General features: G+C 40.8%; 1 protein-coding gene across 1 annotated transcript in view; it reads right to left on the reverse strand.

Moving 5' to 3' along the window:
• DROSHA (drosha ribonuclease III) overlaps positions 1 to 20,408 on the reverse strand; it is a 101,171-nt gene that overhangs the window by 69,788 nt on the left and 10,975 nt on the right. The window contains exons 7-13 of the mRNA XM_015811503.1: positions 17,854 to 18,005; positions 12,271 to 12,351; positions 10,595 to 10,681; positions 10,429 to 10,515; positions 6,782 to 6,853; positions 4,692 to 4,773; positions 3,260 to 3,334 (exon numbers count right to left, since the gene is read on the reverse strand). Of these exons, the coding sequence (XP_015666989.1) occupies positions 3,260 to 3,334; positions 4,692 to 4,773; positions 6,782 to 6,853; positions 10,429 to 10,515; positions 10,595 to 10,681; positions 12,271 to 12,351; positions 17,854 to 18,005 (636 nt within the window). The remainder of the gene's footprint in view (positions 1 to 3,259; positions 3,335 to 4,691; positions 4,774 to 6,781; positions 6,854 to 10,428; positions 10,516 to 10,594; positions 10,682 to 12,270; positions 12,352 to 17,853; positions 18,006 to 20,408) is intronic.

Genomic DNA, 20,408 nt, shown 5'->3' on the forward strand with positions numbered 1-20,408 from the left:
ACAGCCGCCAACTGGTCGTCCAGTGTCAGCCGTGGGTCCAGGAGGACCCCCAAGTTGCGAACCCTCTCCGAGGGGGCCAGGGTTTCGCCCCCTATAGTCAGCGATGGAATCAGCTGACCATACCTGGGAGCCGGCAGCCACAACCACTCAGTCTTGGAAGGGTTGAGCCTGAGTCTGTTTCTCCCCATCCAGACCCGTTAAGCCATAAGCTACAACTGGTGGGATTAACTTATCACACTAATTTATAAACCACGGTCTGCAAATTATGATAGGTGGGGTCAGCCAAAATATTAAACCAAAGTCAGACCAACCGTATTTTGGCCTAGCATGATGCACTAACTCAAATAATAAGCTCCCCTATACTAGATAGCCACCACGCAATTTATTTGAACTTGGTGTCGCTCAATGCACAAAATCTATGGAAATTCACAACAGGTCCAGCATGGAGGTTGTGTACAACTTGAACCAGCTGAGAATGACTAGTTTCCCTCTTATACATTATACTGAAAGTTTAATGTAAATTATTTTACATTTTTTTGTTTCACAAAGCAAATGCAAGAATTTGAGCGGGGCGGGCGGAAACTTCGTTATATCATTTTAAGTCTTAAAATAAGCAGCAAGAAGACTATGTTTTCATGACAACCTGGACTTTTGCCTTCAAAGCTAGTAGGACTGTGATACCACATCAAGACATGGTATACACCAGGGGTCTTCAAACTTGGCCCTTTTATGACTTGTGGACTTCAACTCCCAGAATTCCTCAGCCAGGCACGCTGGAATCCTGGGGGTTGAAGTCCACAAGTCATAAAAGGGCCAAGTTTGAAGACCCCTGGTATACACACTTATTTCACAAGCCCAAAAGTCTACACTCAGCTGAATTTTAAACATATTTAAATTAAAAAATATATTTTACTTATTTATAAGCCACCAGTCTGAACCCAGTCACCCGAGGCAGCGCAATACATTCAAATATAAGCTATAGCAATAAAATGCAATAAAATTATATTAAAAAGTTGAATCAAACCTTAACATTCGAAACAAAACAAAAAAACCCAAAATTATATCAAATATAATTCAAGCAGTAGAAGAAAAGTATTTCCAGTGCTAGACAGAAATAATAAAAATATCAGATCTTTAAGAACAAAACATTAAGAAAAGCACACCTTCCAACTGATATAAAGACACCTTGGCAAGATGTCTATGCATAGGAGATAAAAACAAACTCAAGGGAAATCATTATTATGATGGCTGTTGTTGCTAGATAATCTCACTGATCATTCTGACTTGCTATAACGCAGCTTCCTATGAAAATTCCATTAGAACAATGAAATAATTTGTGCTGCACATTCTCCATTATAGAGAAGTGCATCTAACACAAAAGAAAGTTGTTAGTCCAACCAGAAGTAAAAGTTTCCCATAGGTAAAATTAATTCCAGATTCTCTTTGTCACTTCCTGAAGAAACCAGAAACAGAAAACCAACCTCAAAAGTAGTGTATCTATTCCATAGGAGTATCTATGGAAATTCTCAGTCATCTAGATCAGGGCTTTTTAACCTTTTCACCCATTGTACCACTTTTAGGATATGGCAACATCTGAGTACCACCAGTCGCCTAGCAAGGTGTCAAAAACTTGACCCAAAAAAAAGGAAAAAAGTGATAAAGTACAGGTAGTCCTCGACTTACAACAGTTCGCTTAGTGACTGTTCGAAGTTACAATGGCACTGAAAAAAGTGCCCCCCAAGCCAAAGCCGAGCAAGACAGCGCCCGGCGGTGTTCTTCCTCCTATCCGAGGTTTTCATTGTTGTGAGCATTTCTGTTGAGGATTGGCAGCGGGGGTAGGGTGGGGGGGTGTTTGGTTTTTATTCCCCCCCGTCTGCTGGGTTGTTGCAGCAGGGTTTGATCACTTCACATGACCCTGGGACACTGTGACCGTTATAAATATGAATCAGTTGCCAAGCATCTGAATGTAAATCACAAGACCCTGGAGATGCTGCAACATTCCAGCTGATCGGCGCTTCTTCTGGGCTCAGCAGAAGCGTCAGGATCAGTGCTGCTTTCCAGCTGATTGGTGTTTCTTCAGGGCTCAGTAGAAGCACCAGGATCAACGCTGAGTTCCAGCTGGAGCCTGGCACTGATCCTGGCGCTTCCACTGAGCCCTGACAGCCCCGAAGAAGCGCCGATCAGCTGGAAAGCGGCACTGATCCTGGCGCTTCCGCTGAGCCCTGACAGCCCTGCAGCTCCAGCCATCTCTCGCTCAGGCTTGTGCAGTGTTGCCACCGGTTCAGCTCATTCCCCTCCCCCGCTACCACTTTTCTAGGATGGTCGGGTACCACCTGCCAGGTGCCAATGTACCACAGGTGGTACCTGTACCACTGGTTGAAAAGCCCTGATCTAGATTATGGTTGTCCCAAAGGTGCTTTTTCAAAAGGCAACTGGACATTCTTTGTTTTTTTTCCCTTGAAGACATTTCACTACTCATCCAAGAAGCTTCTTCAGTTCCAAGAAGGTTCCATACCCATTTGCATTGTTCAGGTGACCCTGAGGGCGCAGATAAACTGAAGAAGCTTCTTGAATGAGAAGTGAATCGTCTTCAAGGAAAAACAAACAAACAACGCCCAGTTGCCTTTTGAAAAAACACCTTTGGGTATTACATGAGTGGCAGCCAGAAATCAGAATTCAAACATTCCACAAAGTTTCTGCTACTTATGAATAATAACCAAAAATTCTCAGCAAGTCCCAGGCTATATTTAAACAACATACTTAATCAGGGCAGCTAAAGCAATACATAATTCTAAACTGGTTACTTTTAGGCCTAGTTAATTTTGCTTTTCTTATGGGTTCTGCTTAGCATTCTATCTGAACCTTAGTAGCAATCTAAGCTTTGTGCACGGTAGAAAAATAAGTATTATGGCTGAACATAGATACTAAATTACTTCAAGTATTGAAGCTCTTAAAATAAACTCTTAAGAAGAGACACGGATAATATAAATATATGCCAAGGTGACAACTAAATGAGTGGATTTGCAAGTTTGGAAGAGGTACAGTCCAGGCCAATGTCATGCCTGGCAACTTGAAGATGTGTGGAATTCAATTCCCAAAATTCCCCAGCAAGCATAGCTGGCTGAGGAATTCTGGGAGTTGAAGTCCTCAGATCTTCAAGTGTCAAGGTTGAGAAACATTAGCCCAGCCATAGGTTTATATCTTCTTAGAGAGAAATAATTAAAAGAATAGCCGTCATACTGAAACCGAATACACTTACCTGGAAGAAACCTTACGAAGCGTGGCATGAAATGGAACCGAGGACATGAAGTATCACTGTTTTCTGATGAAGGACCTTATATAACAAAATGAACAGCAATGTGCTGCATATCACAAGGTGTAATTTCATAGAGCATTTATCTGCATCTTTGGTACCTCAGTAAAATTAAGCTACTTTTATAGAACTGAGCGTATTCTACAAATGTGCTACAAAGCAAATGATTTTACATCCTGTGAAACAGTATTCTGTTTTGTAAAAAGCACCTTTTTAGCCCCTTCCTCTGGAAAAGATTGGGAACAGATGGTCTTCTAAAGATCATTGTACTGTGGGTGGGACTTAATGAGAATTAGCATCTGGAGAGAAACTTAATAGAACTAAACTTTTTTTGTCTAGTAGAAGGAAAACTCAGAACATACAATTGCACGATTTCAGAATTATAGTGGACAATAATGAGCATTTGCCACAAAATCTGCCATGTGCACTGTTATAATAGCTATGAAATATGTAGAAGGTCATATCAACTATTTATGTTCATCACACAACACAAACCTGGCTTTCTGTGACCACTGAACATAATGGAGGGAGAAGTTATCCCTTATACTTTTCTCCTTCTGCCTGCAAACTTTGAATTCTTTGAGTATATCTATACCTTTGTTTTGTTTCTCAGCAGCTATATACTATCCAGCAGCTCTAGATTGGATATCTCCTTCCCTTAAATATTCCGAATTAATTGACTGCCTCCTACTTAGGGGAAGAGGCAGTTCGATGTAGTGGCATCAGGCTGGAAACTGGGAGACTGTGAGTTCTAATCCCATCTTAGGCAATAAACCAACTGGCTGACCTTGGGCCAGTCACTTTCTATCAGCCTTAGGGAGGAGCCAATGGCAAAGTACTTCTGAAAAACCTTGCCAAGAAAACTTCAGGGATTTCTCCAGATAATCTCAAAGAATTGGACATGATTGAATGGAAGAAAAAAAAATTAAGGGATCCCAATATTTTAGGGTCAATGGCTCATTGGAAATTTTTCAGAGCATATCACTGGCACTTTACACAATAGGATGGCAATAGAGGGCAGTTAAATATACCTAGTCTTATAAGCAAAATACTTGTTTACTATTTACAGACTTACTTTTATAGCTCTTCGTATGGCTCAAGGATGCCCTTAACTACCATCCCTAACTAGCTAATCTCTTTTTTTCCCCTGGACAAATGGGAAAAGCTCTAAAAATCACAATACAAAAATGTGATATAAGTCCCCAAATTTTATTTTTTTAATACTTCCCTTCTTTCATTAAAAGAATCTATAGTCAGATGGGGCAGGGGTTCTAGCACGCATCAAGAGAGAATCTACCAGCATATTAATACAGCAAATAAGCAACTATGCAGCAAACTAAAGATCTCTCATAAATATATTTTTAAGTAAGATAGTTACCAATCAGATTCCAATCGTACAGTTCTAAAATATCTTTGAAGAGATAGGAAGAGAAAAGTTCCAGGCCTCGGACACAAAAGTTCTGGGGGGGGGGGGAGAGAAAGAGACAAGTCAAGACGTTACAATAAACATCTTCACCAATTTTCATCATGAGAATTGAATGTATTCCCTGCAATCAGGCATTAGGAAAGGAGAGGAGGGGAGGGGAGGACGGGGAGGGGAAGAGGGGAGGGGAGAGGAGAGGGAGGGAGCACAGGGGAGGAGGGGAGGGGAGAGGGGTGAGGAGAAGACAGGAGGGGGAGAAGTGCACAATCCAGATCCATGCATGTGCAGTTTTGCTCGCCTGCCACTCAGCTCCAGCTGTGCGGCCAGGTTTCTAGCAGGTCACGGACCGATACCGGTCCACGGCCCAGGGACTGGGGAGCCCTGTGTTAGGAAAAGAGTTTTCATTTTTCATTTCTTTTTTTCCCTACAACTTTTAATTGCTTCTGTCTCAAATTGGGAAGGGGAGAAAGATTATTAAAATTTTCTGAATCACAGAATGATTCCCACAGAGGCTTTACTTTTTTAAAAGTAAATGGTGGCGCAGTGGTTAGAATACAGTATTCCCGGCAAACTCTGCCCACATCTGGAGTTCAATCCTAATGGGGCTCAAGATTGACTCAGCCTTCCATCCTTCCAAGGCCAGTAAAATGAAGATCCAGGTTGTTTGGGGGCAGTATGCTGACATTATAAACAGCCCAGAGAGAGCTGTAAAACATTATTGGGTGGTAAATAAGTCTACGTACTATTGCTATTAAATAATCTCTAAATATGGTACAACCAGAAGATATTTAGGTAGGACATTGACAGTATCCAATCTGATTAGGCCCTGTATGCAGATGCTTTACAATACATCTCTCAAATACAAAATCAAGAATGCATTTCTTCTACTAAGGATCAATGACATTTTCATAATCAAACCAAGGATACAATCCTTCTGTACTGATGAACTTGCCTCTTTTTTTTTTTTTTGGACTTCTGATCCAAATGCTGTTGGGTTTCTAATTTGACCTCTAATTACGGGGTTTGAATATCAGGGGAAAAGCATACACTGATAAGCAAACCAAGTTTAAATTGCATCTTATAAAAAAAAAGCTGTTAAAAGTAAGTTTTACATAGGTTTCAGAGTTTCCCCAAGTGTTTGCTTTTTCCCCAAACAAATCAAGAGCTAAAGAATTGTGTTATTGCTGTTTTTCCCCATTCTTTTAATTTCCAAACTTTCTACCTGCATAGTATAAACATGGAAGCCTAGAGTTCTTTTCAAGCGCCCTATAGACTTTTATATTAAAATTCCAAAGCCAGGCTAAATACCTTAAAATTCACTTATTGTTAATGTTGGTAGTGGTGTAACAAGCCATTTCCCTGATCATCTCCCATGTAGCGCTTATCTTATGAAGATATGTGGAACAAATAATTTAAGCATTCATACTCTAGTTTGGAGGAAAAAACATTGACTGTTGAAGAAGCAAGAAATAGAAGAAGAAAAGGAGGAAATACAGAATGATCTCAGCAGAGGATCAATATTTAGCCTCCTAAATAGAAATTTCCTCTCTGAAAAATATTTATTTCAGGCCCCAACTGATAGATTAAAATCATTCTACACAATTCCACCTCTTTTCACAGAACATTTTTTTCCACCAAAACTAGTTAATTTTGTCAATTGAAAGACACTTCTTATGATGAAAATTTTACCTCTACCCCCAAATATATATATCTTTTTTTGGTAACAGAGGTACAATCATCTGATTGTTTTTTCCCCACCTGAGGACAAGTTTCAGCAGCACTTAATATTTTACTCAGTTAAGGTTACGGCCTACTCTTAGGGGAGGCATATGTTTAAGTTGTTTTAAGTCTTGCTTTATTGTATTTTTATAATTATATTCCAAAACCATAGACATTGTTATTCTAAAACAGTGTATCTTTAATTACAAGTGCCTATCCAGGCATACAATATGTTCCACTCCAGAATATGCATGAATCAAAATCTAAAATATCTTGGTGCAGTGCAAACCAAACAGATGTCTTGAATAATCATACTCATAACTTACTTCAGGCATCATCTCCTCAATGAAATGAATTGTATAATCAATGTTAAATCTGATTACTTTACACAGAGGAATCTAGAAAGAGACAAAGAAACATGGAACACTTTTAAGGAGCAATGCAATCAACACTCTTAAAGCCTTTGTTGTCTTCTGATACAAAAGTAGTAGTGTTACGTATGTAAAATAAAGTTTGTGGTGACCAGCTGGCAAATGGCATAGAAAGCAAAAAGGTAGTGGCATGATCAAATGCTGCCATCTATTGGACATTTAAAGCAAATGCACCAAAGCGAGTGAATATAAACAAGTTATGTATGTACTGTGTATATACATACATTGCAATGGGAAAATATACACTGTAATGGAAATACAGGAAATCTATTCACACAACTTATGCTATTCTAACCCATCAAATAGTTTATACTATTAGAAGTTGAGATGTAAATACACTATCAGAATACAAATCATTCATAATACCAGTGGGCATTTGGTAGTAAAGAAAGACTAACATTGTTTGATTACAGAATAACAGAGTTGGAAGGGACCTTGAAGATCTTCTAGTCCAACCCCCTGCTCAGGCAGGGAACCCTATAACATTTCAAGCAAATCGCTGTCCAATCTCTTCTTTAAAACCTCAGTGTTGGAGCATCCATAACTTCTGGAGACAAGGCGTTCCACTGATTAATTGTTCCAACTGTCAGGAAGTTTCTCCTTAGTTCTCTCCTTGATTAGTTTCCATCCATTGCTTCTTGATGACTCCCCCTGCGTTGTGGCAACCCTTTAGATATTGGGGTTGCCAGAAGGAAGAGGGAGTCAACCTATTCTCCAAAGCACCCGAATTACATAGTATTTGTTTTGCTTTAAAAACCTCACATCAGCATTCTGAACCCAATATTATGCAAACAGTTCCGTGGCTTATCCCAACAGTCACTTCAAGACAGGAGTTCCCAAATCTCACACTCCTGTGTTCCCTAAAAGAAAGCTCTGTGCCCCCCTGCCAGGGAACAGAACAAATGCTTATACTGAGGTTAGGAAATGGAAGCCTTACTTTAAATTCCATAACTACATTTTAATCTATATTTCATAGAGGTTGAACAACCTGCACGGGCAAACAACAAAGAAGACGGACCAGATCAGGTTTTGCCCATCAACACTTAGCTCTGTTTTGACTGAGCAAGCCTGCAGCCAATTTACAGGGCAAGATTGGACAGCACGTAAGCCCCTTGCAGGGGTGGTGGTGATGAGAGATATCCCAACTCACACTCGGAGAAGCCCTGCTGCACGTTATTAGCTGAACTAAGATTTGACCAGGGCCTTGCTATTCCCAGTTCATGCTCTTCAAACATAGCAGAAAACGAGCTCTCATGGTTTAATTATAAAAGGTCAACAATCCTTGACCGCCATCTCACACGGGCTACAATTTCCCAACTGAAACAAAAGACACACTCTCTCTGAGATGCTAGCTCAGTCTGAGGGAAAAAGTTCTGCTTTTTAAATAAAGTGTGTTTTCCCTGAAAAACTGACACCAGATTCTTTCTGATTTTTCTCTGTTGCAGAAACTCTTCAGCCAGAGAAGTGCAGTTTTGGGCCAAGAATTATTCTTGGCTTTATATTGTTTGTCAGAATACCTTGGATGAGTGCAGGTAGTCCTCGACTTACGACAGTTCATTTAGTGACCATTCAAAAGTACAACGGCACTTGTAAGTGACCTAGGATCATTTTACGACCGTTGCAGCATCCCCGTGGTCACGAGATCAAAATTCGGACACGTGGCAACTGACTCGTATTTATGATGGTTGCAGTGTCCCGGGGTCATGTGATCACTTTTTGCGACCTTCTGACAAACGAAGTCAATGGGGAAGCCGGATTCACTTAACAACCATGTTACTAACTGAATAACTGCACTGTTTCACTTAACAACTGCGGCAAGGAAGGTCATAAAATGGGACAAAACTCATTTCACAAGTGTCTCACTTAGCAACAGAAATTTTGGGCTCAATTGTGGTCGTAAGTCGAGGACTACCTGTAGTAGTTTAATTGTTACTTCAATAATAATGCAGCAGGAGGAGGCGAAACCATCAGTATATGGCAGCAGTTTGGGGTTGTGTTCCTCTGCCATCAACCTGTTTATGTAGTGTGTGTTAAACCAGGGGTCTTCAAACGTGGCTCTTTTTATGACTTGTGGACTTCAACTCCCAGAATTCCTCAGTCAGGTACACTGGCTGAGGAATTCTGGGAGCTGAAGTCCACAAGTCATAAAAGGGCCACGTTTGAAGACCCCTGTGTTAAACCTTATGAGCTTAAAAGAGAATTGAGAAGATACAAAATAGTATGGATGTTCTCTCTTGCACTTGAACAGGTGATATTTTGGGAAAAGATACCCTTCTTCAGAAAAAATCCCAATAAGGCTCTAAAGAGCTCCCCAACCTTTCCGGCTTGGCAGCCCGGAAGGAAAGGGAACAGCGAAATGTGCGTGCACGCAGCCCTGCAAACACATGCGCAAACAGGTGCATGCATGATGGCAGCGCTACAGCGCATGCACATACAAGGATATCATGCGCACCCCACGCCACGTGCGCTGGCCCCTGTGCATGCGCAAGCAGGCCACTGACACCCACACACATGTGCAAACGGGCCACTAGTGCCCGTGTGACGCTGGTAGCAGTGCTAGCATCCCCATGCATGCACAAATGGGGCTGCTAGTGCCCACGCAGCAGTGCTACCGTGAGTTGGGGGGGGATTGCCAGCTATTCCCGGGGCCCGGTCGCCAAGAGGCCACGGCCCAATACCGCCCTGCTGACCATAGGTTGGGGACCCCTGCTCTAGAACCAAACTTTTCTTCTCTACCAAATATATGCTTCTACCCCAAAAAAAAAATGTGTACATGTTTAGAAATGCACCATTCCATAAAACAAAGTAGCAAACAAAACAGCTATATGGAATACAGGCTAAAGTGAGAAACTCAAATGAACCCAAGGGAGACAGGCAATCACTCTTATGATTAACTCTGTAAAAGTATTGGTTTCCCCCCTCCGGGTACCTTACACATTTCAATTTGGCAGCAACTTCAGAAATAATAAAACAGAAGTAAATAGCTGCACTCTACAAAGCCATATTATTAAGGCCTTTTTATTCCAAAACTATTTATTCTGCTTTGCAGTGGTTCTTCAATCCCACAGAAAATTCCCTCCGGAGGATTGTTCCAGTAAAATCCCTGAAGAGATGGTGGGAAATGAATTGGGCCGTGCTGGCTTGGAAAATTATTTGGAAGAAGTGCTTTGGACCTTACTCTGCTATTCACTGAAGCAGCCCAACTTTGCACGAGCCTGTAAACTAAGATGCCATTACCTTAAGAACTTGGTCACTCAAAGTAAGGCAGGTTTTAAAACATGGTCGCTGTTTTTTTTTCCAGGCATCTGATGCACAAGGTCCAGAACACTCTTTCCGAGGTATTTCGGAAACATGCATGGCCCGAGGAATTAACGCTGAGACTTGTTTACATGCTGGGGCAGAAAGGTAGGAAAACACTGTAGGAAACGACCGGAATTTGTGGGGTCCCTACTGGTCTCTGAGCTTGTTTGCTTGCAGACGTTTCACTACCCAATTAGCTAACAGCATCAGTGCAACCAGAATATAAAAGAAAGCGTACTTACATTTGTGAGAGGAGCATGGGAAAACATGGAAAATCCTTCAAAAATGTATTCATGGTCATCGTACTCTATGACGGTGGGTCTGTCTGTCTAAAGAAATAAAATCAAAAGCTGGGGAAAGCTGTGCTAGGAGACTCAAGAAGCTGCTGTCATGCTTCGGATTACTTACTAAGAAGTTGGTAGGAGGTGACACCGTAATGCGGTAATGGAACAATCTTCCAGCATTGTTGGTCATAGGACGGCAGGGTTTAATAGGCTTTAAGGACATAAGAATAGAGAAAATTACTGTTGAAGGAAACTGAATCCCCCACAGGAGAGTAGAAAAATCCTGACCATTTCAGTGGAATCAAATTGTGGTTGCTAAATGAGGACCACCTGCAGAGAGTCTGGATTATGCATGTAGGTACCATAAATAGCTGATCCCATTTGGTTGCAAAGAGATTTCCTTTCAGTTTTTTTACAATACTAACACTAAGGGAACATATACAGTACATTACAGAATGGAAAGTTGTCATTTTTTTAAAGATGTCAAAGGGAAGGTTTTAAGTTGGCCAATCTCATGTTGGCTTAAACCAGGACAAATGGGGAGATGATACTCAGAACAACCCAACTTCATTATATTTTAGCTCCCAAATTCTTTTTTAAGGGCAGTAAAGAATCTTCTCCTTTTTCCTGGCTGTATATCATTTGCTTCTCTTAGATTCCAATCCATACTTGGTGGGAGTTCTAACATCAGGGCAGGCTGATTGGTCATTCCACGAAAAATCCTATTATATTTTATTCTACACTTCGGAGGAGGAAGGAAAACCTATATTGGCTTGGATCCTAAGAAGAATGGAGAAAAGAAATGATGAAGGAAACCTAATCCCCACAAGAGAGCAGAAAAATCCTCCTTGCTCTAAACCAACCATCCTGAATTTAGAACCATTTAAACATCTGGACTGCCTGATTTCCCAGCCATTGCCGAGTGTTGTGATGTCTACACATCTAGAGGGCATCCAGGCTGGGAAAGTCTGCTCTGAAGAGCCTGCAGTGAGAATGGCTGAACTGAAGCAGAAGCAATAAAAGTCAGGTTGTGTTCATGCTAAACAGCAGGGGAAAGAATGGACTTTGCTTCAGGAGCACTGAGAGTGTGTATGTGGGGGGGGGGGGGGACAGAGAGTTGCCTGTTTTGATGCTTCCCAATGTTAAACGTATCTAAGTAAAATTATTTATGTATTCATTTCCTAATAGCATTTATATAGCTGCCCATTTCAGGAAAGTGACTCTGGATGCCATACAACAATCCAATAAAACGATAACTATAAAATAACGATTACCTCAAACCATTGTATAATAATTATTTTTTTAAAAAAATAAAAACTGTAAAAGTAGAATAAACCAGAAAAAAAAATAATAGACAGAGGGATGTTAATAATAGGGGAGTTAATAATAGATTAGTGCACTGACTCAGCTCTTCCCACCTGAAGCAAGAGGCTACACATATAAGACATTAACAGAATTACAGTGTTGCACAGGCTGAACCAGCCTATCATTCCCAGCTGGGTATATTTCCTTTTTACAGGTTGCCTTCAAGCTGCCAGTTGTTCTCCTCCTAACTATAGCCTTCCAAAAAGGGCTGAAATATTCCAGCAGCCCCTGAAAATAATAATTTATTAAAACCTGTATGCCGTCTTGACTCTCAATAAACATGGCTGATGGTCAGGAATGCCGAGAGCTACAAGCTCTCCATGTCTGTGCTAATAGAAAACAAAGCCTCATTTTAGTCCAGCCTGGCAGATCTCTGCCCATAGTAAGCCATGTCCATAAGCAATTGTTCTCACTGAGAAACTGAAACCCGGTTACCTCTTCTCCAGGATAAATTCCATGTCTTATCCCAGTTCTCCTGGCTTTGGCACTGCATTTGCAAAGAGGCCCGTCATTCATCTGTTTTGAAAAGAAAAAAGGGTGTAAAGTGATACTTTTGAGTTGAACTGATTTAAGAAGAGGAATATTTAAAGCGAGTGGGCAAACATCCAAGGACCACAGATCTGTTTAAGTCAGTGGTTCTCAACCTTTTTAATGCTGCGACCCCCAACCGGTCGTAAGTCGAGGACTAAACCAGTTGTAAGTCGAGGACTCAACCGGTCGTAAGTCGAGGACTTTCCCTGCCCGGGAGCGCCACGCATGCGTGGTTCCGCCCCCTGCGCCGGCCGAGGCGTAGCTGGCAAGCGGCAGAGACAGAGCAGGCCGACCACCAGCTGGCCCAGCTCAAGGGAGGTAAGGCACCCGCCGGAAAAGGGGAAAAAAATGGCGGACAGCCTTGCTTGGCGACCCCCGTGAAATGGTCGATCGACCCCAAATGGGGTCGCGACCCATAGGTTGACAACCGCTGGTTTAAGTAATGTAGTTTTTGACTTACGACCCATCCTTTAGCAATCTCAGTTATGATGGATGACTCCAGGAACTACTTACAACCAGGTTTTGACGTTTCAGTAGCTGCCCCTTCCCTCCCCCCCCCACGGTCACGTGATCACATTTGAGCGCTCAGCAAATGGCCACCATTTATCACCTTTTGCAGCCCCCCTTTTGCAGCCATGCGACTTTTGCAGCCATGTGGACTGTGGTTTTATGGTGGCTCTTGTTGGTAAAAGGTGCTTAACAACTGTAGCATTCATTTAATGACTGGGATGATTCGGTTAAAGACCATCGCAGAAACGGTTTCAAAATCAGGCATGCTCACATAGAGACCCGCTTAATGTCCAGCCCGACTTACGCCCATAATTCCAGACTCAACTGTACTGTAAGTTTGTAAGTCACGGACGATCTGTAACATCGATTCTATTATTAAATTTCTTTTCCCCCTCTTTAACAGGGAAGCTTTTTCTGGAGACAGTAAGCCCACTCAGAACTTAATGCAACCATTTATCATTGTCTTATTTTGTTCCCCCACCAAAATCAAGACGGAATCCTAATGATGAAATTGCTGTTGTTATGGAAACGGTGACCAAGACCTCCAGATGAACATCAGGAGGCTGAAATGTGATCCGTTTAAGGAGGGTGGCCATATCTGGGTTGCAAAAGCCCAAAAGACAACTGGTTGGCAGCAGAAAGTAAGAATTCCCTGCCTCTTTTTGCAACGATCAAGCGATCATCTGGATTTCTGCTGCTCAGAAAAAGGCATTTAATTTAAAACCTAAGGCAATATGCAAAGTAGAGCCAATGCATCTATTTTTTAAAAACACTGCTGGGTAATAATTATTCATAACACTAAAAATAAAAAGTGGATTAGCAGAAGCCCCCAACCTTTTGGGCACCAGGAACCAGTTCTGTGGAGAAAGATTTTTCTGTGGACCGGAGGTTTCATGTGCTGCCTGCATCCAGCAGATGGTGCTTCACTTGTTTGCGCGGCCTGGTTGCTGGTATGCCGCAGCCCGGTGCCGGTCCATGGACTGGGGGTTGGGGACCCCTGGACTAGAGTACTTTCCAAACTGTGTCCCCCCCTTAAGATTCATAACTGGAATTGGTCAGAATGACAGCCAGTGATCTCTCTTGGGGGGTACTGAATGCTTAGAATCCAATTCTAGCCTAGGCTTCTTGTCAACATAGCAATTTTCCACCTAAAGTGAGGTTTGACATTAGAAAACATTCCTACATGAATTCTGAAGAGATTGTAATATACAGGTAGTCCTCGATTTACGACCACAACTGAGCCCAAAATTTCTGTTAGCTAAGCGGACCATTTTACGACCTTTCTTGCCACAGTTGTTAAGTGAATTACTGCAGTTGTTAAATTAGTAACACGGTTGTTAAGCGAATCTGGCTTCCCCATGGACTTTGCTTGTCAGATGGTTGCAAAAGGGGATCACGTGATTCCTCCCCCCCCGGGGACACTGCAACCATCGTAAATGTGAACCAGTTGCCAAGCGTCCAAATTTTTGATCACATGACCATGGAGATGCTGCAACGGTTTTAAGTGTGAAAAAAATGGGTCACAAGTCACCTTTTTTCTAATGCTGTTGTAACTTTCAACAGTCAGTAAAAGAACAGGGATAAGTCAAAGACTACTTTTATGCTTTTTTCTGAGCTATCCAATTATTAGCCTCCCTAATAAAAAGTACTAGAAGCCAAGCCTGACTACAGGTAGTCTTCGGCTTGCAACAGTTCATTTAGTGACTGTTCAAACTTATAACGGCACTGAATAAAGTGACTTACGAATTGTTTTTTTCATAGTTCCAATCTTTGCAGCATCCCTGTGGTCATGTGATCAAAATTCAGATGCTTGGCAGTTGTTTCATATTGATGACAGTTGCCGTGTCCCGGGGTCATGGGATCACCTTTTGCGATCTTCTGTCAAGCCAAGTCAATGGGAGAGCCAGATTCACTTAACAACCAGGTTACTAACGAACAACTTCAGTGAGTCACCTAACAATTGTGGCAAGAAAAGTTGTAAAAGGGGACAAAACTCACTTAACAAATGTCTCACTTAACAACAGAAATTTTGGGCTCAATTGTGGCCGTACGTCGAGGACTATCTGTATTGTTCTATTTACTTCGGGGCTGGGCTAATGCAGGGGAAGGCAACCTTGGCTCTTTTATGACTTGTGGACTTCAACTCCCAGAATTCCTGGGAGTAGCAAGGACAGTTGTTAAGTCATATTTTTCCCATGCTCTGGAACTCCTCTATATCACAATTGTTCAAATTGCAATAGGCAATGTCCCACCTTTATAAGGAAAGAAGAGCATGAAAATTATAAGCTAAACATTGATTGAAGCATTTACATTTTTCTTTTGGGGGGGGAGGGGGAGGACACAATTTCTCCTCCAAAATCTGTTTTGTCTGCACACAACTCCTTTCTTATTTAGAATTTAAAGGGCACTGTAGCACACTTGCAGTTTCTGCTAACAATGGCTTGATGATCCACAAAAGGAAGACTATTACGGAAAGAAAAAGATGGCCCCAAAAGCATATGATTCTTATCAAAACATAGATGGAAGCTAATGTTTTTGGATACAGCTCAGTATTTGTTCTCTGGGCATATTTCAGTTTCCGGTGCTTTCAACACTACAAGAATATAGGTAAACTTAAGAACAAAATATAGTGTTCAAAATTAAACTCAGTCTATTGAATACCATCTTTCAAGTCTCATTCAAGGTGTCAGAATAATTCAGAAGATGCTCTCAGAATGGAAAGGGGGGGGGGGAAGTGTGTAAGATGCTCAAATTGCTGCTTTTATATCAGAAGAGTATGTAAGTCTATGATTTCTCCTCGATATAAGTGGCTGGTCTTTCTAAATCTATGCCTGCAGAATGTATCCCTGTTATTTGCAAAGCTGGGTTCAGGACACAAAAGCAATACGACAACAAATCTAAGTGCTTTCCATCCTACAATGTGTTTGTTTTAAATTAAATGAAAGCAATGCACAATACACCGAGATGCCTTGATACATGGATACAACCAAATGAAAAAGGATAGCTAACACAATTTACTTCATTAGCTCTCGTTTGTTGACAACAGTTGTGTTCTTTAAGATTAGTGCAGCATTAAACATCTTGGGATTTTAAGGTAAACAGACTTGTTCCAGCTAATTTGCTTTTAGAGAACTCAAGGCCATCAATTTCCATTTAAATTGAGAAGTTCCATTTAAATGTAATGACTAATGGGGGACACAAATGTAAGAAAACAAACGCGGAAGAAAAAAAATTAACAGAAAAAGAAGTATGCTGTCATACTTTTAACCTGTAAACAATTGAACATCAATTGTAAGTAAACATTCAAATTTGCAAAAAGATGCTACATTTCACTTTCAACTTTGTACCTGTAAAGTAGGGGGTTTTAAACTTTGGGGTCCATGTTAGATTTCAGGGGTCTGTGAACTTGGATGGGAAAAATATAACAAGCTTATCTTCACTAAATTTTAACTGAGGTTTAGTTTATAATTTAATAAAGAATATATGCAATGAAGTAATTTATGCCCTTACATTCCAAAAAAGGCTTAACTTCAATCAACCTCACTAGAATTATTATACCTTAAAAAAATGAAATACAAATACATTTAGTGTTTGAACTACGTTTTCCTCTAAAAGCAGGATTGATAATGGTGAACAGTTTGCATTTCAAAGGTTCTTTTGTAGTTAAATATCCATTCAAGCCATTAATATTTTAATAGCTGAATTTAAGCATAATTGGCTTCCTTTGCAATACATCTATATCTAGGCATTTTATTTTATGCATTTAAATATATTTTTCTATGAAGGAGTCCATGGCATAACCAGATTAAGAACATCTGACATATAGGTCGTTTTCTCTTCTGTTCACTTACAGATTCATTGAAATAGACAAATTGACAGGAGTGCCCAAATTTTTGCACAAAGCTACAGGTTAATCTCCCAACAAAATGAATGGAAAATGAACATAAGGAAAAAAAGAATATAAGCCAAAATACTCCTAAAAACTACTGAACTGAATCCCCTTTGTTGTAAAAACTTGCTTGATTGATTCATTTTTGACATTTGTCCCATTCTTAACCAGTAATGACTTTCCATTAGCAATTATATCTCATACTTGAACTCATTCAGGCTCTTGGGGTTAACTTCTAATCACAAGTAGTCCTCGAGTTACACTGATTCAGCGACTGTTCAAAATTACAACAGTTCTGAACGAGGGTACTTATGAGTGGTCTTAAAGTTGTGGCAGTTACAGGATCTCCATGATCACAATTCAGGCATTCAAAGGCCCAGTTCATAACTACATCACAGCAAACCACAATCATGTGATTGCCATTTGCAACCTTCCCTCCTGCTTCCCACAACCAAAGACAACGGGGGAAGATGGCAAGGAAGGTTGGAGATTTTCTCCCAAGAAGACCCATTAAGGAGTGCGAGTTCCCAGGAAGATGTCTTCTGGAAGACGATTTGCTTTACTGAAAGGTAGAAGACAGGCAATTTTTTTTAAATAAACAAACAAATAATAAACCAGGGCCATGGCTGATTTTGTACCAGAGTGGTCGATTCATCAGGCCAGTAGCACTTGAAATACGTAATAGTGCCCCAGCTTGATAAATGGGACAATTCTCTCCAATAGCCCCAGTTAAATACTCTTATCTTCATACAGAACAAGCTGAACAAAAAAAAAGTTTGGAGACCGAAACCAATGCTAAAATAATAGCAATAGACTTATATACCACTTCACAATGCTTTACAACCCTCTCTAAGCGGTTTACAGAGTCAGCATATTGCCCCCCCCACCCAACAATCTGGTCCTCATTTTACCGACTTCGGAGGGATGGAAGGCTGAGTCAACCTTGAGCTGGTGGGGCTCAAACTGCCAAACAGCAGTACTGCATTCTAACCACTGCGCCACCAGGACTCTAATGGCCTGTGATACAGCCTTTCTCACTCCTAATGGCCTGTGATACAGCCTTTAGCTCCTTTTCTCAAGTGGAGTACCTGTCCAGGATCATTGTACCACAGCTCCTCGTGCAGGCGATCAGGGTGGGCCTTTTTCCGCTTAATTTCAGCAATGACATCAAAAACCTCCGAGTCAGAACTGCTGGAACAGCTGTCATCTTCTGAGTCACACTCAGAATCACTGGAGCTCCCTGTAGTCGTCAAAAGACAACAAAACAGGAGATGAAGAAAATTACGTCCTCATTTGTGTCCTCGAAAGTCTTACATGAGTCAGGGGTCAACCAAGGCCTTTCGTTCCAGAGGCGAAAGGAAGTGGAGACGTTGAAGGGGCAGTCAACAAATGCTTTCTTTGAATCAACACATCTATCTATCTATCTATCTATCTATCTATCTATCTATCTATCTATCTATCTATCTATCTATCTATCTATCTATCTATCTATCAAATTTAGATATCCCTGACTGAGATGCCTCTGAGAAACTCACCATATGCTTTCTTTGAATCAACACAACTCACCCACTATCTATCTATCTATCTATCTATCTATCTATCTATCTATCTATCTATCTATCTATCTATCTATCTATCTATCTATCTATCTATCTATTAAATTTGGATGTCCCTGAGATGCCTCTGAGAAATTCACCATATTAAATAAAAAACAAATTAAAAGCACAATAAGATAGGAAGAACCAAGATGGCATCTGATCACTCAATGAAGAACTTGTACAAAAGTTCATCCAATAAGGGGATCCCATCCTCTCTAACCCAAGGCATGGGACAACAACCATAAGGGTGGGGAGGAGGGAGAGTGACACAGATTTCAGGAAGGATTTCATTCCAGAAGGCAAGGGTGCTGTGACAGAGAATGCACACAATGACATTATTAAGTGTGCCAACTCTGCCAGCTTTTACCACTTGGGCAGAAATCATGGGAGAGAAGTGGACCCTCAGGATAATGCCATGTAGGGCTTTATAGGTAATAGCTGAGTCTCTCTAGCACCTCGAATTCCACCCAGAAGCATACCAGCAACCAGTGCACCTCATAAAGCAGAGGTGTCACATGTCCACACCATTACAATCTGAACCAGTGAAATTTCCATGGCCTTCAAGGGAGTGCCATGTAGAGCATACTGCAATACTTGAGCCAAGTTGTGATGAGGGCATAAGTGACTGTCTTACAGCCTCTTGATCCAGCTTAATCAACATAGAAGATAGAATTATGCAAAGGCCTTCCTAGCCATAGCTACCACCTGTCCTTCCAACAGGAGCTATGAATCTAAGAAGACCAACAGACTGCACACTGTTCTTGATTAGGGAAGTGCAACTAAGATCCCAAGTTTTTAAAAATACTGCTTATGGGGGCTCAAATAACCACAGCCACTCAGTTTAATAGGATTAAGTTGAAGGTGATTTTTCCCCAGCCTCCAGGCATTGAGACAGGACCTTGACTGTACATCTTGGCCAGATCAGGATAAAAAGATATAACTGAGTATCATCAACATATTGATGATACCAAACCCCAAACTGGCAGATGATCTCGCCCAGCAGTTTCATGCAGATGTCATACAGGCTTCCATTAAATGAAGCAGACACTGCTCCAAAGGCCCTTCTTCTTCTTCTTGTGCCATATCCGTTATCGGACGTTGGCAATCATGTTGCCGATCCTGTTTTTATCAGCAGCCGCACAAAAAGGGGCTGCTGAGTTTTGTCCAAACCAGTCCCTTAGATTTTGAAGCCACGACGTTCTTCTGCCTGGACCTCATTTGCCTTCAATCTTTCCCTGGAGGATTAAATGGAGTATGCCGTATTTTTCTGGGTGTCGCATCACATGTCCGAAATATTCTAACTTTCGTTTTTTAATTGTTTTGATGATTTCCTTTGGCTTTCCCAGGCGGCTTATCACCTCCTCATTTCTGATCTTGTCAACCCAGCTTATACGTAACAGCCCAGCCACAGCATATCAAAAATAAAGCAGATTAAACTACACTTTCTGTTTTTGGTAACCTCTCTTAAAATAGACAGATCATCGTAAGATTCATTCACATTTGGTCCGTATCAGTTATCAGTTATTTCTTGCATCCAGCCTTTCATAAAACTGCCCTGACATGTAGAGAATGGGATAAATGGAATGGGTGAAAGAAAATAAGGAAATTGTAGTTGGAATGATAAACCAGAAACTTAGTGTGGGATTAAAATTGGTTTTAATGACTGTTAAAAATAGTATGAATCATACAGTGATTTTTTTAAAAATCAAGTTAACTAAGGAAAAAAAATCAGAAAGAACTGCTGCAATAACAAGAGATAATTATCCATCTTAAAAGACTATTTTACAAATTCTATTAACTGGCTTAGTAAGTGAAAATTTGAATCTAATTATTGTAGTTCTCATATTGAATCTTTTTTGAAAAGCTAAAAGATTCACTATAAAAAGGTTATCAAAATGTAAATGAAAAGTATTATTTTCTGATATACCTCTGTAGTAAAGAATAATTTTACTACTGTAACTAATAAGACTCTGGAGTAGGTTGCTCAGGACTGCAACTCCCCATGTTAAAAAATGGGAACAGGAAACCTGTGGTCTCACACGTAA

Source organism: Protobothrops mucrosquamatus, unplaced genomic scaffold (genome assembly GCF_001527695.2).
Source record: "Protobothrops mucrosquamatus isolate PMUCROS unplaced genomic scaffold, P.Mucros_1.0 scaffold43, whole genome shotgun sequence".
Taxonomy (NCBI): domain Eukaryota; kingdom Metazoa; phylum Chordata; class Lepidosauria; order Squamata; family Viperidae; genus Protobothrops; species Protobothrops mucrosquamatus.